This window comes from Syngnathus acus, chromosome 3 (assembly GCF_901709675.1).
Source record: "Syngnathus acus chromosome 3, fSynAcu1.2, whole genome shotgun sequence".
NCBI classification, from domain to species: domain Eukaryota; kingdom Metazoa; phylum Chordata; class Actinopteri; order Syngnathiformes; family Syngnathidae; genus Syngnathus; species Syngnathus acus.
In genome coordinates, this window is record NC_051089.1 from 13502750 (window position 1) to 13528456 (window position 25707).

The 25707-nt window shown below is 39.4% G+C and overlaps 1 protein-coding gene across 4 annotated transcripts in view; it reads right to left on the bottom strand.

Moving 5' to 3' along the window:
- Window positions 1-924: 924 nt before the first annotated feature.
- The window catches only part of tspan4a (tetraspanin 4a), an 84549-nt gene continuing 59766 nt past the window's right edge, over window positions 925-25707 (bottom strand). For all 4 annotated transcript variants that reach the window (XM_037247745.1, XM_037247744.1, XM_037247743.1 and 1 more), the window contains 5 exons: window positions 24136-24210; window positions 10539-10640; window positions 8971-9102; window positions 3543-3626; window positions 925-1410 (listed from right to left, as the gene is read on the bottom strand). In XM_037247745.1, the coding sequence (XP_037103640.1) occupies window positions 1342-1410; window positions 3543-3626; window positions 8971-9102; window positions 10539-10640; window positions 24136-24210 (462 nt within the window). In that variant the 3' untranslated portion in view covers window positions 925-1341. The remainder of the gene's footprint in view (window positions 1411-3542; window positions 3627-8970; window positions 9103-10538; window positions 10641-24135; window positions 24211-25707) is intronic.

Genomic DNA, 25707 nt, shown 5'->3' on the forward strand with positions numbered 1-25707 from the left:
CAGTCGACCTATTAAATGTAACTTTTGCTCCTCTTATTTATTGTTATTTGTTTATTTATTATTTATTCATCACTCTTATTTATTCATTGTTTGTGCCTTCTTGTTTTGTTTTTTTGTGTTGTTTACTTGTATGTATATTGTGTACCATGTCTTGTCACCGTGGGATAGTGGGAACATAATTCCAATTTCTTTGTGTGTCTTGGCATGTGAAGAAATTGACAAAGCAGACTTTGACTTTGATCTCGATAATATTTCTTGCAAACACTTGAGAAAATGAAATTGAGTAAATTCAACACACTATTTTTTCCAGTGACTGTCTCTTTTGGGATAGAATGCTGTCATATTGCTTTTTCATACACGTAACTCACAGCACAAGTAAATTGTTCAATTAAGGAAAGGCGTAATGGTACACAGAGGCATTGTGACTGCGGTTTTTGCTCAAGGGAGCTCCCAAAACAGCCAAAACTGCATTGACTAACTGCAGAAGCGTTTGGGAAAATTTCTTCACTTTATCTCAAGTGTGTTATAAGTATGGATTACAGTTGACAGCCAAAGATAAGTGTATGAATTTGAGGTAAAGTGAAAAGACCTGATGGAGGCTTCCAAGGCTCGAGAATAATCTTTGTCATTGGCGCTCTCGTCGGAGCTGGAGGAGAAACAGCCGAGGGCCATTTGGCTGTGTTGTGTGTGCTATGGAATTTAAATACCTGTGAGAATGTTTGTATTGACAATGGTATGATTCTTCTGCCTCATGCAAAGCCACCATACAATGCTATGCTTCGTTCTGTAGAGCCGAGGAGTTATTTTAGGTGGACTACATTGTTTCTATTTACACCAGCACTAGTCTTTGTCACGTTAAGGATTTTTGACATGAATACACACTAAAAGCCTCAAGCATTTGATGATGAGCAATGACACACTGACTGCTCACTAGATCAAAACATTTAATACACACCATCACAGGGTACATGCACTTGCAGCACTTCACTAGTGCACTTTCTTAACTGAGCCTCTCCTTTCGTAAACACATAAAAACAAAATAATTTAAAACAAATACATTTAAAAAAGGCTTACACTGCATAACATTCATTATACTGCTAGGTAAAATGCATCACAGAAATTAGTAATTGACACAAAGCAAATGATAGGAAACGTACTACACTGGGACTGTGCTTTTTGGAAAATGAGCAGGCAAGCTGTGAAGAGCAACGTCCCTGACGAAAGGTCACCAGAGAAGGAAGGTCACAAAGAAGAGAATGCGTCAGGAGGAGAAAAGCTGCATCCGTCCCCCCTTGAGTGCAGTAATGTTGCAGATGTGCTCACGGACGCCAGGCTTCAGTGTTAAGCGTAGAAGGTTTCGACTTTGACTGCCTGACAGAACATTGTCATGGAAAACACCAGGCCTAGGATCTGGAAAACATCAAACGTTCATGTCTAATCGATTCTTTCTGCTTTCATTATTCATATTCATTTTGAATTAGGATTTGTCAATTAATCCACACTCAATTACTACATCATCTAATCTATGAGCTGTCAAAAATGTGCCAATATTTTCCCTTTTACTGCAAATTAATATTGGCTGCCCTTTGGGCGACTCGCTGTTTATCACTAACCACTATTATCTTTACTGTCTTTTTTATTAAGGGGCAGCACAGTGGACGGAAGATGCAGAGCTGCATTGTTTTATATTGGCAGGTGTTCCCAATACTTTGGTGACAAACGGCTTTCTGAACATCGTAGTGCAGTTCTACATTTCAATAAGCTGCAACTGTAATAAGAGGTTAATGTCAAATGTGCAATATGTTTTGTTATCTTTGCAAAGACAACATTTGTGGATCTGATGTCGTGAGCAGTGAGTGATGCTTGACGCTCCCAGGAACAGAAAAGTGTGTTAGAATTATGTGATGTACGTCATTCTTGACATAAAAAATGAAGTTTACGTGAGCTCATACTAAGCACCAGTGGTTTTATTAATATGGTTTACACATAAAAGAGAGTGACATCATGAAATAGACCCCAAGGTACACAAGTTCATCACAATCATTTAACACCAGGGGAAGTAAAGTGAACACAAGCGTGTCGTAATACATGACCTTTCAGATGATTTATGACTTGGAGATATAGCAGGTTGTCGGTTAAACTGCAGCTTCAGCAATTTAGTCTCCCGCTCTCTATGTTCACATGGCAAAGTGTTCTTGAGCAAGACACTGGATAACATTCTCCCACTGCTTAGGTCAGTGTTATGCTTTCAAGACCACCATTAGGTGAGAAGTGCTCACCCTTTCCTTCTGGTTTCTATTCTAGTTTATTCTTATTATTATTATTATTAGTAGTAGTAGTAGTAGTAGTAGTATCTGTATCCACCCATCATCCATAAAACTAAAACTTCATTTTCCGTATCCTGTTGAGTCGAAGCCTATCGCAGATCTCTTTGGGCAAGAGGCTGGGCAAATTGGACTGGTTAATTGCAGGGCACATATTGACTCCTTGACCCTTACTGACAATTTATGTGAACCACGTAGAGTCGTCAAATGCATCTTAATAGCAATGGCTTGTATTAAAAAAAAATCTCATTAGAGGGAGACTCGTAAAAGCCAAGGTACCATTGTTATTGATGTGCAATATACATTATTATGTAAAGCTAGGCACTAACGTTGATGTTGTCATGACATAATAAAACAATAAATGGAGGAGATAATAATTCGAAGGATGACTCAGAAATATCCTCTCTGATATATATTTTCTAAATTTCATTTCGATTGTACTTTGAATTACTTTGAAGACCAAATAATGAGTTGCCCAATACAATCATTGTTCTTGCAGTCGAAGGCGACTGTTGGAAAAAAAATAAAACCTCTTGGAGTAAAGCTGACTTAGCATTACATTACACCGAGATTTATCAAAAAATACAGATATTTATTCACTTTAGTCATCATTAATGTAACACTTAAAAAAAAGTGCTTTTCTGCACATATTTTGCACTTCAAGAGAATCATTAGGGAGATTTGTATTTACGTTTAAGCTCATTGAGCAGTGGCCAACTTTGCATACTTCCCAAATAGTTACTCTGGGGGGAAAAAAGGTAATGCATCACTTTGCATGAGCCATAATTACACACACGCTCAAACACTGTTAAGTTGATTACATCTACTTTCTGGTTCATTTGCTGTATTAGAAGATTCAAAGCACCGCTGAGAGTCTAATGGCTGACTACAAATGAGCCTGCAGCTGCAGAAGAACCACGTGACTGATGCCTTCAAGAACGGAGTATTTCACTTTATCTGTTGTGCAGGCATGTCACGTAGCAATCGGCCGCGAAGGAGATAAAAGAGTTTTATGGAATGTCAACCCCCCCCCCCCCCCCCCCCCCCGATGTGGTCTTCAGTGCGAACATACTTTTGCGGTCCCTAGAAATCCTGCGGCAGCACTTAATTCAAAGGACGCTGGAAATGTTAGGTTTACCTAACCACAAGTCAGAGTGCCCGTATGCAAGTGGAAATATCAAAAAGTGACTCACAAATCATGGAAGTCTCTCTAATTACCTGAGTAAGTGCCGTGCATAGAGCAAAGATCCAAAGGGCCACCAGATTCTCATTAAGCCAGTCCTTCACCCGCTCGTAACACGGCTGTTGACACACACGCACACACAGACACACACACAGGAGATGCGTTAAACAGGAGATGCGTTAAACAGGCGAATGGCAGTCTTAGGACTGTCATCAGTCATGTCATGATTTCAGTGTGCATATACCTGCCAATCTTAATGCTTAATCTCACCAAGACATTTTTCAATAGCTCAATGGCAGCATTTTGGCGCAGGGTACTTTATGTTCCAGCATAGGTGTGCCCCAGTGCAAAAAGCAGGGTTCATAAAGTGCAAAGTTGCAAAGGTTAGCTGTGCAAGCACATTTGGGATCAACTCAAAAGGAGATTTTGAGGCAGACCATCTCTCAGGTCCAACACCAGCAATCTCTGACATCATAAATATTCTTCGAGACGAGTGGATACATACTCGCACAGAGACTCGCAAATATTGCACAAAGTATTCCCAGAGAATAGTCAAGGGTGCAACATTTTGTTGTCATTTTTACTCCCGGGTCAGCCATATAGACGCTTTAGTCCCGCAGTGTAATTACATTGTGTATCGACTGTCAATACTAAAATTGCAAATTGTCTTGACTTTTAAAAAAATGGAGATCTTTCTTGCAATTTCTATTACCATTCATCTTTTTAAAAATTTGAACAATTCTTACTAGTCTCTGACTTCAAAACTAGTTTGGTGTGTAACCTATACTATATACATGAGACGTTCATACAATTTTTTAGGTTGACAGTTGTAATGGCCCTCCGAAGGAAACTATGACTACGATGCGGCCCGCGACAAAAATGAGTTTGACACACCTGCTTTAGTCTGTCTTATTATTCTGTCTGTACACTTCAAGTAGGTTCGTGTACCTGACTAAAATGTGATTTTCCTCCCTGCAGATGCTTTGCCAGACCTTTACTCACTGCTTGTTCCTCACATTTGTTTGAACCAGAATTAGTAAGTGAAAAGCAAACTATATAGTAGGCCACAGACTTGGCCACTGAAGAATATTACAAGTATCACTGGATGTTTAGGGCAATTATACAGACAACAATTTGCCTCCTTTCCTTCTCTAAAAATGCACCTTCTTACAGCGCTGTACAAATTATCTTAATTTAACCTGTCCTGATGAGAGAGTATTCCTGTTCAGTACCTTCAACAATGATAGGAACCACCATCTTAAAACTGCATACCTTACATGAACTTTCTTTTTACACCGCCTCTATCTCAGACGTTTTTTTTGTTTTTTTTCAATTACACTTGAAAATCATTTTTTTAAAACTCCGAGTGTCCCTGACGAAGAGGAATAGTTATATCAATAAGGAGGACTGGGGCAGTGCCCTCTTGGATGAAAAATGGAAGGGTGTGACAAAAAGGAGGCGAGGTGTCAAGGAAGAACGTAAAGGCTGAATTACAAATGATGGAGGAAAGGTTTGCAAGAAGGGTCAGGTGGCAAATGTTAGCCCCAGGGAACTTTCAGACATTGAGTTGTGTCAGCTTCGGATCAGTGAAAAAAACATCTTAAGACATAGTGAAGAATGGCTGAAAGTGCTGCTACCATACAGGGGCAGTGTTCTCACTCAATAATTTATACCTACAGATACAATTTGGTGACTGCTATTTATATAATCTAAATAATCAATTGGGTGAGTCGGAGGCGCATGAACCAAAGACACAAATTATTTTGCAGTTGCCCGAAACACCAGGGAACCAAAGGTATATATTTTTCTCAGCACAAGGTAAAGTAATTCTCAGCTGGATCAAAATGGAAAGTAATGCAGTGAGCCTGCATCACTGTTATTCATCAAACAGATTTCTGTTGGACCCCAGTGGTCCATCAAAAAATGTTAGGAAAGTCAGAGCTGATATGCGAGTTCAAGGTATGTAACATTTTCTTCCATTCAAATTATACGACGCACAAAAGTGTGACGAATTAACAAAGATACTAAGGGAATGAGGAGAGGTGACGTAAGGCCAAGGGAGATGGCAAAGGCCAAACAAGAAGCATATGTATGTCAGGTCTGACAATGGAGAGAAAGATGTATTTAGGTTGACCATCCATCCAACCATTTTCTCAACCGCTTATCATCACTAGGGTTGCTGAAAAAGATAGAGATGGGGAATGGTATGCAGCAAGCCGGGTGTTTAAGGATAAAGATGGATATGTGTTGATTGGTGCCAGTATAGATAGATGGAAAAAATACTTGGAGGATTTGATGAATGAGGAAAATGGGAAGCAAGGCAGGCAATTGCAGTGAACCAGGAAGTAGCATTGATTTCTAAAGGGAGTGTTAGAAAGGCACTAAAGAGGATGAAAAATGGAAAGGCAGTTGGTGCTGATGACATAGCTGTGGATGTATTGAGGCATCATGGAGAGATGCATGCAGGGGTTTTGACGGGTTTTAATAGGTGAGAAAATGGAAGAAAGGAATGGAAGAAAAGAAAAGTGCCCATGTAGAACTAGTACAGTATAGACCTATAGAGAAATCAGAAAGTGTAGTGGAAGCTAGAACCAGGACAGAAGTGATTATTTGTGCAAGTATGGTTTCATGCTTCGGATGAGAATCACTGATGCATTATATGCTTTGAGGGTGTTCATGGAGAAGTAGAGAGTCGGTCAGGAGCTGCATTGTTTCTTCGTGGCTCTCGAGAAAACCTATGATGTGGGCACTCAGAGAGGAACTGTGGTACAACATGAAGATGTCGCAGAGAATAATGCAGTAGCAGAACAGTGGTGAGGTGTGCTGTAAATGTGACAAGAGTTCAGGGTAGAGGTGTGACTGCATCAAGATCAGTTGTCAGCCCTTTCCTCTTTGTATTAGTGATGGCTCGGCTGACAGATGAGGTTAGACTGGAATCTCTGTGGACCATGATGTTTACAGATGACATTGTAATCTGAATTGAAAGCAAAGTGGAAGAACATTTAGAAAGGTAGAGGCATGCATTGGAAAGGAAAAGAATGAAGATTATTAGAAGATAGAATATATGTGTGGGAATGAGAGGCAGATGAGGAAGAGTGAGGCTACACAGAGAAGAGATAGCGAGGGTGGAGGATTTTAAATACTTGAGGTCAACAATCAAGAGCAATGAGTGTCGTAAAGGAAATTAAAAAAAAAAAGAGATCAAAGCAGGCTGGAGGAAAGTGTCACTAGTGTTGTGTGATAAGAGTCTGCTAGGATGAAGGGGGAGGTTTATAAGACCAGCCATGATGTACACATCAGAAACAATGGCACTGTAGAGACAACATAAAGCAGAGCTGGAGGAAATGAAGATATTGAGGTTCTCTGTAGGAGTGACCAGGTTGGATAGGAATAGATATGAGCTCAATGGAGGGGCAGCAAAAAGTCATGAGGGACGGCAGACTTGGATAATTTGGTGGAAAGATTTTGGGGATGGAGCTTCCTGCCGCGACAGCTGATGAAAGCCCTAAGAGACGTTTGGTAGATGTAGGGAGGGCACGAGGGCAGCGGATGTTAGAGAGGAGGATACAGAAGATCAACTTAGATGGAAAAGGATAACATGCTGTGGCGAAACTAACGGAGCAAGCTGAGAGGAAAAGCGGAAAATGTGTTCCAGCAGGAACATATACAAATGGTCACCACTATATTCTCTCTATTTTTGTGTTGTTTAGCATTTCTTTAAACATCTTTATTCCCTTTCTTTCTAAAACCCGAAGTAGCCATGATTGTAGTGCATCCTACTTCTAACCTGCGACCTTGTGTCACAATCATAAAATAATCCCAGTCAAATTTTTGGGAAAATTTTTAACCCAAAGAAGATGAAGAGTGACTTGGCCTTATGTATGGTTTGAATTATTGATGCTTCACATTTTCAGCAATAGCAGATTGAATTGTGCAAATACGTGTTTGTCACACTGTGATTGTGTGGGTTTGAGTGCTTGAGAGTTTTTTTGGAGGACATTTTTGTCACAGTTTTCCATTTGTTCCTGCACTACTTTGTTACATTCATTAGTATAATGATGTGAACTCAGAGCCTCCACTTGCTTGTTTACGCACATTTTTAGCACCTTAGCCTAATGGCAGTACCAATAAAAATATTTTGTCAATCCACTTGACGTAGTGAAAATGGAACCTTTTGGCAGTGCACAGTGTCTATTTAATTGTTGGAGGTAATGAAGACAAGGCTGAATGGGATTTTAAAAGAATAGACTATTGTTTATGGAAATTAATCAGCTTGGAGAAAACCAATATTCCAACTGGTAAATTCATAGTGCAAAAACTGCAATAGAATTCACCGAGGTGGTGGTCTGATGGAGAAATTTAACAGCTTGACTTTCCCGCTCAGTTCATGACTGAAAGATTAGCGCTAATGTTATTAAGTGACAAGTTAATAGGAAGCGCAAGCAACCGGGCCATTTTACAAATGCGGTGCAGAAGAGTTTGCAGAGGTTAAGAACTGGTCACTGGGATGTGGCGTTTGTTTTAAATGAATATTTGATGTTCTTACGTATCTTTCTGCAGCATTAATTACTTCGGGTGCAAACTTGCTGTATCGTGCAACATAGACGGTAGATAGTAATTGTATTACAAGGTATGGTTGTGGTGTTTAATCATTAACAACCCTGGCAAAGGGTCAAGTAGATTTTTTTTGACTAGCTCACTATGCAGCTTTATCATAATTTCAAGTCACGATCACAAAAACAGGGAGAGAATCAATTCATTTTCATTCATGATATTCATGATTTTGCCCAAAAATGCTTTTGCAGCATGTTTACGACAACAAAACACAGCTAGATCAAATTGAAAAAAAAAATAAAAAATAATCCAAGCAATACGTATGTGGAATAATTGGCTTCTAAGCCAAGAATTTTATAGAAAGCAGCTATGAATCAAATCATCTTATCAGGATGGGCTTGTATCAGGAGAATACCTCTGCCATTGATTTGGCAACCTTGGATTTTGTACTTTAGTGCCAATAATAATAATAGTATACACGGTTGACCAGTTGGGACAACATGAGTGTAGTTACTTTCTTTCCCAACATTTTGGATAACAAGGCTTGTACAAACTTTGCTGTACATTAAAATGATGAACTAAAAGAATATTTAGTTAAGACATAAAAGGAAAATCCAGCCATGATGGTCCATTTTTCACTAATAAGATCAGTTTCTTTTTTCCAGCCTCAAAATGCATGCGGCCTTCCCTACTTGGACCCACTTCAAATATCGGGAAACCTCGTAAAACAAATCGCTTTTCCATGGCTGACTTAAATGAGCAAGGAATGAGCAGCCTCTCTGCATCTTAGATGAGGTTTCTGCCACAATTAACGATGAGGGCAGAGCCTTTTTAATTGTTTGGGGATCAAAGCTGGGATTAAAAGACTGAGAAGAACAACAACATATGGATCATCGTGCCAGTGCTTACCGCTGTCCACCATGTTCCCGGGTTGTCCAGGCCGCAGTTGTCACTGTACTCCAGGCAGCAGGAGTCTGGCACACGAGAAGCATTGTAGACTTCAAACCAGTCCGTGTGGTTGGTCACTCCACAGCAGCGGAACTGCGGACAAAAGAGTATTTATCATTCTCACAGAGAGACCAAAGTTAATTTACTTGCCATGAATTGGATCTATAAATTTGCCAACCCACAGTTCAATAGAGTCACTTTTCTTTAGTGCACATCTCATTTGCTTCAACGAACATTTCCTAACCCCCTTAATTCATCACCTCTTTATCTTCTCCTTTTGTGCTGCTCCATGTTTTGACAAGGTTTCACATTTGCAAATCAGTCCATTTAATGGAAAGAACAAGATAAGCGCTCTGTGTTACGGTATCTGTCGATTGTTATCCAACTAAAGAATAATTGTGTCTCTGGATTTAGACAATTTGGGGTTAAAAAAAATAGCTCTATACAATTATTCGATGATCTAATAGTTGTAATTAATTATCGATTATTTGATTAATTTAGACACCTCTTTGGACGCCTATTGTTCCTCCTCTTGTGTATGGAGATGCTATTTGTTGAGTTAATACTATTCAGAGCGGGCTCTGCTCCAGGGACATCTTCCTTCTAATCTATTCAATGACTCAGCATGTATGGAGGAGTCTTGGTGAAGAGAGTGTAGCTAAACATGAAGTGTTTTTTTTTAATGGGCATTAACTCAGCTAGACTTTTTTATGGAGCTTCTTTACTCACACAGATCCACAAACATCCTGCACATGTATGGCACGGCAGTGTATTCTTGCCTGAACATGCATAATGTCAAACTGCTCCTGTTAAGACAGACTTGTCCCATGCCATCATCATCCTGCATGCAGCTAAAACAGCACATTAACACCCACAAAGGCTGACACACAATATTGCATATTTTATTTACTCTTGTCAGCATGAATGCCTTTGATCATGCGCAAGCACACAAATGCTATGACGCTTAGCGCAGCCACATACGCAGGCCTGGCCTGTCATTATGTACTAATGGAACAGAACTGCTCCCCGGATCGCTCGATGGTGTATGTGAAAATATACCCAAAGAGCCCACAAGTCTCTGATATGTCATTTAATGTCTTCTGAAGGCATTTACCATCCGCGCTATCTGCTCCACGCATCCTCCCCCACCTCACCATATTATTCAAAATCACAAATTGCTTCCTTTTCCCTTTAAATTTTAAAACAAATATTCGGGTAAAGCACATCAAAGTGAAAGCTGAGAACAAAGATTACCTCTCAGAGAGGATGATCCATTTATCTGTCAGCTTTTTTCACTACAGCCTTTTAAAGTTGGGAATGTGGCAGAGATATTATAGCTGTTTTTCTCAGCTGATGTTTTTTTTTGGGGGGGGTAAGACTGGGACCGCAAAGCGGCACATTCTGTTAACTACAAAAATGATTGCAGTCTGAGACCTCCAAGTGACTGTGCAAAAGCAAGACAGTTGAAGACTCTATTAGCTTTATGAATCTATTTCTGTAGGAGCCCACAACTGGTCATTGTGTCTTACATCAGTTTGAACTATCATCCAGGCGTTGGTCAGACCCACGTTGCCCTCCGTGCCAAAAAGCTGTAGGCCCTTCTTCAAATCCCGCTGGGCATAGTGGTCAATCTGGAAAAAAAAAAAAGGGAAAATCAACATTCGGCAGTTACTTGACTAACATTTCAATGGCAAATGACATTCAATTACCTGCAATCATGGAACAGGCAAGGCAACATTAACAAGAAGATTTATAGATACGTGCTCATATAAAATAATCCATTATAATTATCATCATTCAAGGCTGCCTCGGATGGTTGGAAGTAAAGTTACTTCATAATTTGATAGATTGTGTTTCATTTAAAAAAAAGAAAACAAAGAAAAAAGCTGCCTCACGCATTACAGTAGATCACTTGATGTAAAAAATACAATTAAAATGTGCTTCAACCACATTCTATTGGGAGTTTTCAAATCATTAATTTTAAAATCAATTTCAAACAACATATTGAATTCAACAGTTTTTTTAAATCCAATCTTACATTCTACATGTGTTCATAAGTTAGTGCAATTAAAATGTTATTTTTTTGTGAAGTTGCCTCATGCATTAAAAACAAGTCATCTGGTTTTGGGGGTGTAATGTTTGTTTTGAAACTGACCTTTGACAATAGTGTATGACAATGAATGATTATTAAATATCTGACAGTTTTGACCCCGAGGAAAAGTTTGCCAGGTGAATGTTCTTGTTACCACAGTAACCAGCTGAGCTCGCCGAGGCCACTGATTTTCATGGCCATGTGACTTGTTCATGGTGGGGAGGTGAGGTGAATCACTGTTAATAAAAGCTGCACTGGGGACATGAGAATCGACAAAAAAATAATAAATGCATGTGGGTGGTGCTGCTCAGTTTCTACAAGAAACTACACTGGGAAAAAAACATTTGAAATCATATTTCCTCCGTTTTGGATTTGAATGTGGTTGGTGGGAAAAGCAGTCGAGCATATTGATCTGAAAATCTCTGTCACTCGTCCCTGATCGTGTCCATATTGTCATAGTTTCTGTCCTTGTGTCTGTGTGCTCGCCCTTCCCCTCCTGTGTGATCAGTGTGAGCATTCTCACCTGTCTCTTGTTACCTGTCGCGTATTTAAATCCTGTCGGTGTCACAACGTTGTCGGATTATTTCTTGTCTCTTGTCGTTCCTGTGTTTCTGTTTTTGCCTATGTCGTTTTCTGTTTGCCATCCCTGTCAGTCTGTCGGTCGGTCCGTTATGTTAGTTTGCCGGTTCTGTTGGTCTTGTTCCCCTCATCCTCCTCTCCAACTACCTTTTCCCTCAGGTCCAAGCTGCATTTGGTCACCCTGCTCCATTCCGATCCGTGACACTCTGAGGCATTAAGTCACACTCCGGAGAGGTGAAGGGCAACCGAGGCTTTCATATTGTCCTCATGTTCATCAAATTGTTAGAAAAAAATTTCATCATTCAAATTTTTGCAAAGGTAAGGTGGAATAAATTTTCTGCACTAAAAGATGTATTGCATTTCATCACATGTTGACTTAGTTCAGGAAAAAACAACCGGACTTTGGTTAGAAGCAGACTTGTAACTGTAGAGATGTCTCATCTTGCTGACATTCCAGTTATAAAACCACATTTGCACGGTGTTGTCTGCTGTCCATCTCACAAAAAATCTTGCAATGAAAGGTTTGCAGGTGTTGGCGAACAAAAAAAAGATTTAGACCTCAGTTGCTTTGGAACTCGTGTATAAAACAAAACAAAAACTTCTTGCGCTAACGCTGTGCTTTCTGGAAGAAAAGCAGTACAACTTGTTTTTGACAAGAATGAACTGTACAACGCCCCCCACCTCCCCACCCCCCGAAACTATTATATGTAGGCCTGCTTACAAACATTGGACATGTTTGCCAATCAGCCTTGAAACATACTACACTTCATCACAAAAATACAATTATTTGCTAAATCTATGGCCACATTACTTGGATAAAATGTTATCCACATATCCACTTATCCTTTTAAGTGTCACTCACTGGTGAGGTGGCGCTTATCCCAGCTCACTTTAGGCGAGTGGTATTTTAGTCTTCAGCCAATCACAGGGCACAAATCCACAAACGATTCCCATTCATACCCAATTCAGTGTTTCAGGCAATGTTCAATGTGTATGTTTTTGGAAGTACTTGGAGAGCATATTAACATTAAAAGTAAAATCTAAATATGAAAACTTGTCATTTTTAATTATTGCAAGGAAATACAGCAAAGGTTTCTACTCATTTATAGTTAATGACTATTTGCACAAGCTTCTATTCCATTCTCATGGAACAAACTCATAAAAATCTTAATGGAAGCAGCAGAGGGAATACAATGACTTCTTCCCAACTTATCAGACCTCTCCTTCACAATCTCACATTTTCAAATGCATTTGCTGCAAACATATACCATTACCGATGTGTCTTACGTTCTGCTGTTTGTGTTTTCCTGTCTTTGTATCCAACAGATGTGAAGCAATACAAGCCGACGTGATGAATGTAATTCTGACATCCACCCACGGACACAAGTATCTGGGTCATTCAGCTTTTTTTTTTTTTTAAATCCTTCACACCTGGCGGAATAACTTCAGAAAGAGAGGATGGATTTTCAAGTATTTCGTCAGGCTAGTCAATAAGGCCTGAAGACATTCATGTGTTGCTGCAGCCCCACCAACCCCGGGCTGAATGACACAACTGATTTTCTGTCATGGATGAAAATTATTCAAATGCAATCAGGTGGTAACCCAAATTAAGAATGAGTACAAAACTATCAGGTTTTCAATCAATGTCACTGAATGGGAGTGACCGTGCACGCAACGCAACACACGGGATTTTATTAAAAATGCATCAAATTAGCGATTGTGCAAAACATTAATAAAATATCATTTGGCTCAAAGGCACGGGAAGATGGAGTTGAAAGAGAATTCCGAATGAAAGGATGACGTAGAATCTAATTCTTGCCACCTTAAAGATCAGTTGTTCTGGTTTCTAAATGGAGCCCAGCAAAATACTGCTTCTTGACATCACAACAGCAGCATGTGGCAGGCTGCATGCGAGCTATCTCTGTCTTGATGCAAGAATCTAGCCCGAGCAGCTGTTATATGAGATTCGAATAGACTGCAAAAGCCTGAAGTTGTGCAAATGACAAAAAAAAAAAAGATGCTTCTAAAGTGGGTCATTAGTAAAGCATGACTACTGTGAAAGTCAGCCAGGCAAGCAACAGCCACAGTTTTACTTTTAGCTTTGTATTGACGTCCTCGGGACTTCATTCGCCTTTTAACTGCACCAGACGAGTCCAAGATAGTGCATCAATTATTCACATGCTAAGACTAGAAGCAGAGATGTAAGATGAGATGTATATGGCAATGCGAGGACAGACACAAAGATGTGACTTTTAAGAAAGCAATAGAGAGGTTAGAACGTTGAAATAAAGAAGTAAATACGAACGAATGTTGTGGAACGACAAATTCCAGCCATTCTAACGTTTAAAATAGAGTTAGAATGTTTGAAATCGAGAAGTACATACGAATGAATGTTGTGAAACAACAAATTACAAATTACAGCCATTCTAATGTTTCAAAATGACATTTTCCCTGAACAAAACTACATAATAGAATACAAGTTACAAAAGTAAAGCAAAATTCAAATCCATAAAGGTGACACTTTTGTCAAATTGGCAATAGATGGTCACAAATCTTTCATCGTATTTTAAAACTGTAAAATGTAAAAATGATGGATATCAAAGAAAAACAACAAAGTTACAGCTTCATCACAGCAATGCATTTGTTTTCAGTTGAATTCCCGGCCAATGTCGCTACTTGAATGCAGTGCTAATACAGCAGCAAGGTAAAAAAATCTACTCCCACACATTAAAAGAGCATACATAATGACATGAAAAAGGCCTCAATTTATAAGCTCTCTGCAAAGACCAAAGATCCATCACCTGCCATATATGTAGCACGCAGACAGTAGAGTGGCAGATAAAGGCATACGCGAGGAGGCACCGAAACGAGTGATCATTTACACATTACTCAGCTACAATATGACAGACCGATAAAAAAAAAACCAAAAAACAATGGTCCCTTTCCGCAACAGTATCAAACAAACATGTCTGATTCATGGCCTGAATTGCTAACTTGATGTTTGGAAGTTATTAATAAATAATACTGGTCGTTGGAAGCAAAGTAAATCACTCTGTGATTACGTGTGGTGCTCTGTTTACGTCTGGAGTTGCAGACTTGTCTGGTTTTCTCACATGCTGGGTGTCCATGGTTATTGCTAGGACCTGGATCCTGTGAATACTTTAATTACATCATCGCCCCAAGGGAACCACAACCCGGATTAACTTCCCTTGACTACAAGCCCATTTGCAGTCAGAGTCGAACTTTTCAAGGGCATTTCATTTGACTGCACTGCACTTTTTTCCCCCTGGCTAGGGATGTGGGCTTTAAAGTGTTGATGTACATTTCAAGCAGGGGGAACCCTCTCCAGTAGACAATCCGCATATAGTCTTCTCCTGCCTCAGGACAGATCAGTCAATACTTGTGAACTTCCACAGCATCACTAAATTCAAGTATACACCTTTTTAAAGCAGGATTTGAAGTTTGCAGAGCTCCTCAGATAATGACCAGAGTCCAAAATCAAAAGTTTGACTTCTAACTCAGTCCCGCGGCATAGCAAGAACATTCATAAAGTCGACTGCATTCCTCTTTAAGCAACTCATTTCATTCATTAGCGGGGCCGAATGAATTACAATACCTGCACATTTCCATTCTCTGTTTCTAATCAAGTCATGGTTGATACTTGCCGGCCATGAGAGAAGACAATTAAAGAAGGAAGATGAGGGAAGTGAAAGAGTCGAATCAAATTGCTTGAACGTCATTAATCTGTCACATAGCTTTGATAGTGTTCCATCTTTGCCTAATTAAACAAAATCAAATGAGGTTGTTCCACATTATAAAGCAGGTCACAGTTGACATACACTATGGGGGGGGAATCCTATTTTTGATGAATAAAATCACGAAACAGTCCAATGCTTTATGAGCTAAGGTGGAGGCCAATATGGTATGATGAATACAGCAAAAAATAAAAGTAAAACATTACAACCGGAGGGTTGGCGGTTCGAACCAAGCTCTGTCTACAGACGTCATTTGCGGAGGGACTTGACGGCATGTCACGTGACACACGAATGCAGGCTTGAAACTGGCCTTCATTTCCATGGCAACGAGCTTGTTTGTTATTATTACTTTTTGAAATATTTATTTAGGAACTCAGAATTTGTAAACAAAACTGTCAGTAGGGGTCAAACATTGAGCTGAAGAAATAAAGCACTCAAATACCGCATTTGTTTCAGATGATTATTTTCTGTATAAAAATTACATTTGGTGTTCAAAAAGTCTTTTTTCAAACTTGAGTCTTGAAAAAGAGGGGGTCGTCTTATAATCAGGGTCGTCTTATATTCGGGCCAATACGGTACAAGGTTTTGTGTGCTTTGGAATATGTGGATTGACCAGTAGTTACACATATAATTAGGTTTCTGGTTAGTGTATCGATATTTAAAAAAACATGCCATTATCTTAGCAATACCTTAGAAATATATATTTGTTCAGATTTGTTGCATGGGTACCACTTAAGTAGTTTTGATTCTCTTGATTGTTCTCTCCATTGTTAGAAAAGATATTTGTGATGGGGGCTTTGTAGCAGACTTTTGTGACGCCCACATTGCTCCACTCTCTACTACTATAATCTATTTAATAATGCTTGACACGTCCACTAGCCCAAGCTGTCGGGAACGAAGATGAAAAAGCTCTTGTACGCCTATGTTCAGTGTTTTCCGGTGGAGAATTTACTTTGAAGCTCCTTACAAAAGTGCAGTGTCGTTGGTTGACCAATCAGGTCTTTGGGTGGCTCCACGTATTAAGCATTGAGAAGAGCGTAGGAAAATGTAGAAGAGAGGCAAAATGAAGGCTGCGAAGGTCACATTTTTATATCCTTAACCCACTGCAGGTCTCCATAGAAACGAGACCAGATTCAATAGCTAGTTGTCATAGGCTGCGAGAATTTGGACGCCAGCGGTGCGGCCTTGTTGCGCCGGAAATGACACCACGTCATCACCATACCGTGCGTAGAAGGACGTTGCCTATACATTTGTACGGAGCTATTCCGCATGTCCAAATGGGCTGCGGAGAACCGAGTCTTTAAACTGGCCTTGGAGGATGCATCCTGCGAATTTGGACACGAGACGAACAAGCATCCGCACTGGCACTCACACCAATGGGCAATTTGGAGTGTTCAATCAGCCTACCATGCATGTTTTTGGAATGTGGGAGGAAACCAGAGTACTCGGAGAAAACCCATGCCAACTCCACTCATGGAGGGCCAGTGCCGGAATAGAATCCACAACCTCTGCACTGAGGCAGAGGAGCTAACCAGTGCTCCAGCGTGCCGCCATGGTGATATCATATATGCATCATCTGTAGAAAACTAAGAGCAGCAAATATATCAAATGTAAAGATTTCATATAATGCTGCATACGGTCTAAGCCACAGAAGGAGAAATGAAGTAAAACGCGCAAAGTCAAAGTCGAGATGAGTCCCCTGCCGTTATTGTCGCAGCAGCCCAGACAATCCTTGAAGGATCTTGTAATATCGCAGATGTTCACCCGGGGCAAACATTTGACAGCACAAGGTCGGAAATAGTATTTCATCCTTTGCCTCGAAACATATGTCGGATTTCAAGTACATGCCTTTCACCCCACAACTGCTTAATTAAATTCATGCATCAGCTACAGAGAGAGAGAAAACAAATCAGCATCTTTGCCAGTTTACCCCAATCTGTTATTTTATCACATTCCCCACACAGTTCCCCTGAAGGTGCTTGTAAAGGAACGCACTAATCTCTGAACAACCAATTGAGCTCTTTCTGATGTCCTTAAGCAGACGGAATATTTTCAAGTTAGAAGCACAACCGAGTTGACATTCCAGATTTTTGTTTTAATCAAATTCATCTCAGAAGAAGTTTGAAAAAGAAGAGGCAATTGAGTGACTGAATATTCGGTTAAGTGCATTACAAGCCATTCCTCTTCGCGCACCACTCAATCCACCTTGTGTCATGTAATCATTATACTCATTTCAACAACTAATGGCAGGTACAGATCGGTCCAAAAATATTGTGAAGCATTTGGAGGATGATGAGATCCGTTCCGTTTTCATGTATCAAAATCAGAAACAAAAGTGCCTGTTTGTAAACAAGGACAGCCTCAAGCAACTACAAAAAGGTGACTTTTTGGACTTAGACCTTAAACATTGTTAAAACATGCAATATTAATTAAGCTGGACTTTTCCTGTATCCATTTTTGCCTTCAATTTAAATTGCTACTGAAAGTCTGTTTCCGACATTGTTATGCGCAAGTGTCAAACTGTCGCTGCTCACTTGTCACATTTATCCACGTCTCCACCAATGAATATCTTGTTGCCAAATGATCTCAATTTGTCTCCCGTATGAATATTTCCTTGATATGTTTAGACCTTACTGATGTGAATAGCCAGCGCTCTTTGTCTAATTTCATTTGGTATTCAATGAGGAATGAAAATTACTCAAGCTGGAAAATATTCAGACAGTTGCAGCCACGTGATATCTTTACAAGCCCCAGTGGTCGGACGTCTGTTGCTGCAACAGTAATGATGTGGAAAGAGGGAGCTATCACACTTGAAATGGAACCTAGCTAGTCTCACGGGTGGGCTGTTTGCAGCTTTACAGATATGCAGCGCCTAGTATGAGCACACAGTCCACTAATAAATGTGTGTCGCTTTCCCTCTCTTCACCAAACATGTTTAACATGGCTTCATACCACGTAATTGTGACATCACTTACAGAATGGTTGCTGCTCTTAAAAGGTATTTGTAGAGATGTTCCATTTACAATCAAGACTGGTATGTACATTAGTGTATTGGCGACAGTGAGTGTTTGGACCATGACACATCTATACCTACAGCGCTTTTGAAATTCATGTGTATCATCATCATTAATACTGTCTATAGAATTATCAAACAACAATGCACGTAGAAATAATTACGTTTGTATTATTGCCAATGTTTTATGTGATGTGTTTTGTTGTATTGTCATTTTGTCTTATGTTCTGTAAAGCGCTTTGTAACAGCCGTTTTAACATCCGCAATTTTTGTCTTGTCGTAACCAAATTTGAAACATTTAGAAATTTGTGACCTTGTGCGTACCCTGACAAAAACTGAACATTCGCTTCTTTCCGCTCAGTGCAATAAGAGCTTAAGAGATACACATAATGACACATTATTTCAAAACTTTTCTGTTTGCTCAGCTGGACTGAGTGGCCTTCTTCATTCAATTTATATGAATATGTACAAAAAGGAGCCCAAGAAACTAAGATTTCATTCATAGTAACCTACACAGGTATAACTCCTGACCGCTTGTGTTTTACTGGAACATGACCTCACCTTGACTTGTCCCAAAGCACACAGACAGCAAATCAAACCCTACAGCCTCACTATGACACATCCTGGTAGAGGAAACAGCTCATGCAGCACTGACCTCATGGCTAATGTCATGTGGAGGTGAGGACACAAACTGCGCCAGCAGCAGCAGCACAAGAGACCCTTTAATATTGATTTCTCAGACTTGCCTTCTCCCGTATCTTACTGGCATTCTGAGAGAAAATTTGTGGAAATATTGTTTGTTTCCATAGAGCTTTAGTTTTACACCATTACTGTACTCTAACTGCATTTAAATGCATCAATATTGTTATATAATGATCTGAGAGAGGACCTCGGGGTAACTTCTCTGACGCAGGAACATGTCGTAATTGTGATCTTGTATTGATCTGTTCGCCGTCAGCGCTTTCATTCGGTTTCCATCTTCAGTCATTGTACTTTGTTAGGATCCTTTACAATCCCTGCAGGCATTTTCACGAGTGAATTACCTCAAATGTGAAATGACCATCACTACAATATTTAACAATGCCAGCAATAAAAATACATTAGTCACCAAGAATGATGTTAGCAAAATGTTTTTAGTGGTATTTGTGGAAATTGTTTTTCTGTAGCGGATGGGCTTGCGTTGTTTTGGTGCTATTTTTTGCACTGAGCTTGTGAGGCTTCTCTGTGGGTGACAGTTTCCTCCAGACCAACAGCATTGAGGTAAGGTTAATTGGAGACTCTAAATAGCGTGGGATTTGTTGCCCGTGTCTATGTGTTACCCTGGCGTTTAGCTGCTGAACCCTCACCCTGTGCCAGCTAGGATAGAATAACTGAATAACCAATAAGGATCATTGGAGGAATGATTGGCTTTTTGACTACATGTAATTTTACAACATTGATAAGGTCGTGAACTAAGTATACACGGAAGTACAAAAAAAAATCAATAGATATTATTATTCAGGTGACCTTGACCTTCAAGAAATCTGTCATCATATATGCTTAGCTAAAAAGCATGGTTTCTTTCCTAAAACTGCTATCTTCAAAACTGGGTATTTAATGTACATGTAAAAATCTGGAAATAAAATCAGAAATGTTTATCTCTTGTCTCACAGTGTTGGGAGAGTTAATTTTCTACATGAACAAGTTTCAGTTCAGAATTTTTTAAATGAACTTCAGTTCATAGTTCACATGAAAAAATGGAACCAAGCCCCTCATTCTTCTAATTTATTTATTTTTACAATAATTTACAGTGAGCCATTAGACGCCTGCAAGTTTCACCCACAATCTCCTGAGGGAAAAATTGTTGCTTGAATGCTCTTTTTTAAAAGGAAATAATGACTTGCGATACAACATAATTATCGTTATATTGTATGACAAACCCAATTATTTTTAGTGAACAAGAAAAAAAAGAGAGAAAATTGCCTCACTTTTACAATACAATTGGCATAAAGTGTATATCATTGAACTCTTGTGGTAAGATTTTATTTTCCGTCTTGTTGATTATATCAGTTTTGTCAATTTGACATCAATATTAACCCAGGAGATCCAGTTGATGGATGTGTCAGTTACTTAAAGAGGCAGGTTGTTGATGAACTCTTACAGTCGGCGGTGGTGAAAACATGCAGAGTAAATTCAAAGGCTAGTAAAACTACCGGTTGGAATAAAACACATCCATCAACTTTCAATCGTGAACCACTGAGTCAGCCTTCTTCTGTTTGCTTTGACACAACTGAGTCTTCTAGTGTTAACCTCACAAGACTTGCCATCAGCCAGCCAGGAGCCAGCGAAATGAAACAAATAGTTGTGAGGAAGATCTAGGAGCCATTTGATGTGGCTTCCAGCTGTGTCACAGTGCCTTTCATTAGACCTAAAGCAGGCGTTAAAAAGCAGGTCGTTGAGTGTGTCTATCACCAATTCTTTGAATGGACTCTACTGCAAGACTCCTTTTTTAGGTCATAACATCTGTAAAGCTGCGCACATGGCTTTAAATGCAGTACAATGGCTGCGCTGCTTGTCAGGAGTTACCGTGGGGATGGGTCAGGGCTGTGAAGATCAAATCTAGTTTATATAACAAAAAGACATATTGTTATGCATGAGGTAATGTGTATGCTTGGGAAAATATCAAATTAATGACATTTTTGGCATGTACTTGTTCAACACAAAAACATTGGTAGTGTGGTGGTAGCTGTATTATCCTTGGGAGTCGTTGAGCTGTTTTCCCGCAACAGAATAATATACAGTAGGGGTGGGTAAATGTATCGATTCATCAGCGCATTGTCAATTGAGTAAATCCTCTGAATTTATTCACCCTCAGCCAGTGGAGGGGGGGGGGGCGTTGGGTTTCCCATAAATGTTGCTGCAAATTGCCGCCAAGCTCTGTACACACACAGTGGATAACGACGTCTTTGGCCGCATTCGTATGAAAGGACCTTGGACTGTACAGTGTCATAGTAACCCAGTGGCTAATAAGATGGCACAGACACTCAAACCACAATCGCCATCCTGAAGCTGTACACAGAATTGTTCAAGTCAGTAGAGTGCCTCTTGCATGTGACGGTTGCACTTTCAGAGGTACATAATTATCAATTATTGTATCATTGAAAGGAAAGAAATGTTACATTTACATGCACTTAATTTTTAAATACTTAGCTGTCATGTTATTTTTTATTTTGTACTTCATCTACACCAGGGGTGTCAAACTCATTTTTTTGGCGGGCCGCATTGTAGTCATAGCTTCTTTCGGAGGGCCATTATGACTGTCAACCCAAATAAATGTATGAGCACCTCATATTATATACAGTAAAAGCCACAAAACAAACTGACAAATAACTTGTTTTCAAATCAGATGAGTAAAAACTGGTCAAATATAAAAAAACAGATATTATTAAAAGTGAAGACATTTTGCAATTCTAGTAATGACACGAATTTGATGCACAATTTGTCTTCGCGGGCCACATAAAAGGATGTGGCGGGCCGTATCTGGCCCCCGGGCCTTGAGTTTGACACCTGTGATCTACACATTATGCAAAATGTAAAGACAAAACAAAAAACTTTTTATTGCTGTATAAATAACATGCTACATGTTTACATGGCAAGGTTAAGTATTTAAAAATAGTCTAAATTCACTGCTATTTGTGTATTTTTACTTCTTACTAAATGGATATTGAGTAAAATCAAATGGGCGTGTGACCTAAAGAATCAAAATTGACTTGAATTTGTATGTCAAATGGCATTGTACCTATGAGCCTTCCAAATACAATTTCATTAGCACCCCAATTTTGTCAGGGGGCGGCCTTGTGTGGGTATGATAAGAGAAAATAGACAGTGCTGGTTTAAATCAATTCAATAAAGTATGCTCAAGAAACTTGATGCAGCTTTGAACATTTTTAAATGTTTTCTTAAGACAGATGTTTAGCAAAAGTAGATTTGGGACAGATTCACTAAGTCAACACCCTAATGACATCAATAAAAACAATGCATTGTTATAAGTACAATGAACTGTAAACAACAACATTCTAGAATCCAAGGAGTACACTTGCCAGTTCACGACAACTTATTTGGGAGTCACCAATGCAAGAAGAAAACAACATATTGACCTTTTGAGCCAAAGATGCCAGGACCAACCTTACAGTGAACGAGAGTCTATGGTGGTAGATGATCAAAGTACAACAGTGCATTGTTATTTACCTAAATACTACATTAAGGCATCTCACACAGGCATGGCCTTGGCTACTGTCTTTGGAGACAACATGTTTTGCCTCAACACATAAATAATGCAACACCGGTGGTTTAGAATTGCTCGTGATTTATGAACAGCCCCCATAATTCAAAAGTTGTGGTCATTACTTGCCTCTGGAGGACCACTGCTATTCCATATCCAGTGTAACTACTGGTGCTTTCGGGTGATTACAACACCAGAAGAGTTTTAATGACTTTCAGACTTTTCTGAAACAATTCTCCTAATAATATGCTACTTTACACAGATACGTAGTTGTTGTCTTGTTTTTAAAGGATATTGGACAAAATTTCCTGGTTTTGCTGAGTCACACTATACATGCACTGGTGCTTAAATATTTCATTGTAATATCTGACAGAATAAAATTAGTCACTGGAGGTCTAAGACCAATTAGTCTACCAAGAAAGGAAACTTATCAGTGCTCACACACACAACTTATATTGTACTTTATAGCTAAATACTGAGAAGAAGCGGATATGATAACTGCTGCTTTGTGTGTTATCTGGGATTCAAGATACCAAGTTAATTTTATTATTTCTCATAGTCAGCATCACGTTTATCAAGATTGTGGTGCTTGTGATTTGACGTGCCCTCTGAATGGGGTTCAATCAATTCAGCATCACAATATCACATAATTATGCTTTGGCATTGAACTTCGAGGCATGATTCACCAGTGACAGAAGTGACTAGGATCCATCAACCCAGACATATTACGTGCATTGGCATCCCCCCAGCACCTAGTAATCTCACACAGTCAATTGGATTGCCAAGACTCTGCGTGATAGACTGAACAGATGACACATTCATTGTCAAGTGTGACAGAGGCAATGCGGCCTGAAAAGATTTTGGTCTCGCAGAAATTCTGCAACAGTAGCACATTTTAGCCTCCAGTGTATCAATTATAAATTACACTTCAACTCATGAGTAGTTAATCTAATCACGTTCACTCAAGCAGTCTATATATACTAGTCTCCCATATTAGCAGTAGTGATGCTAATGTTTATATTTCAAGTTGGTCACAGTTAAACTATCCAAGATGAATCAACATTTATTGCACACTGAAATTATTCGGCTATGTTAATTTATAGACGTGCCGTAAAATATGAATGCTGTGTTGTTATAATGTTTAGTATGTGATGTTATGTAAATAATGAGCTGTGTTTTTGTCACTTCCCTGCACATTAGTCAAGATTGCACATTGGATATTTGCCACACATTTGACATTAACAATTCCTTCATTGACGAAATATAGTCATATAACTTAAAGGCTGATGCTTTGAAAAATTGAGGTATTTAGTTGTGAACAAATTGCCTGTAAATGCACTTTTATCATGGCTAATATGCAGTTCTGAAAAGAAATATTTCTTCCCGCTACTTTAGGGCAAAGAAAATTCAAAGGAAACAGGATTACCTTGTCTTGGTAGATGAAGAAGAGCATGATGGACAGGATCTCCAGGAAGAAGATGACCAGAAGAAGGATGAAAAACTGGGGGCACACAAAGAAAAGTGTGTCACGTTACAATGGAAGGGAAGGCATCACCAGTCGGGATTACAGGCATCTGTTTGTCGAGCGAACAAAGTTTACATTTATGAAGAAGACTAGCAGCAGCATAATGGAGTCTTGAACCGCAAAAGGAAAAAAAAGAGAAAGATAAATAGTGTCAAGTAGTTAGCAAAGTATGAGCGACTGAAGAATAAACAAATATTCCAGCGTGGGAATTCAAACGTTTCACTTTTCTCCTGATTCGACACCGGTCCCCGCCTGCAGCGTTAATTCATATTACAGTGAAGATGAGTTGCTTGATGGGTGATACATCTTCTTCCTGTGGGTGCATGTGACTTCTTGAAACATTTCTGAGCTCATCCATCAACCACTTACTCAAGATGGGGTTCTGAGCAACGCCGGGAGGGGTTCAACATTTCCGAAACGATAAAAAGTTCTAGACGGTCACAGAAAGATGTGATTATCAGATTATAGATGTGAAGGATGGGTTGCTCTCGCTCATGAGGCATCTGTAGGAGCAGAGTGCTTTATTTATTTAAGTCTACTGCCGGGAGACAGATAGGTTTATGGATAATGTTTTATCATAATATAAAAAAAATGTTCCAATTTGTTCCAAAAGCTTTAGGGGCTTAAAATGTGCAAAACACTTAAATCTCAAGACTACGGAGGCATTCCGAAGCAAAATCTGCTGTCCACTGTCGAAAAGCTTGGTCTCAGCCAAGGATCATTGGTTCTTCGACAGGATAATGACCCAAAACACACAGCTACAAACACCCCAGAATGACTAAGTGCAAAACATTGAACTACTCTGAAGTGGCCTTTTATATGATAATGATCTGAATCGCATTAAGAAATCTGAGGAAGGAGCTGAAACAGGCAGTTTGGAAAAGGCACCTGAGACAGCTGGAGCGGTTCAAATTCGATATTGGCTGGCTGACAGATGTAGATGATGAATGGGTGGGTGGGGTTGGATGGATGGATGGATGGATGGATGGATGGATGGATGGATGGATGGATGGATGGATGGATGGATGGATGGATGGATGGATGGATGGACACGGACGGACAGGACAAATAGATAGACAGATACTAGATAGATAGATAGCTGGATAGATGGATAGATAGACAGATACTAGATAGATAGATAGATGGATGGATAGATAGATAGATAGATAGATAGATAGATAGATAGATAGATAGATAGATAGATAGATAGATAGATAGATAGATAGATAGATAGATAGATAGATAGATAGATAGATAGATAGATAGATAGATAGATAGATAGATAGATAGATAGATGCATACATCGACCCAGTTGTGCAGTTAATGAAGTTTGACATTTAAATGTGATGTGGATCTCCTCCAGGTACGTACTTTCAACAGTTCAACCATTTGTTCAAGGCACTGAATGCCATTTACATCTGGTGCCGTGTCTTCATTCATTGTTTAAATGAACAGTTAGATTAGATTACCTAG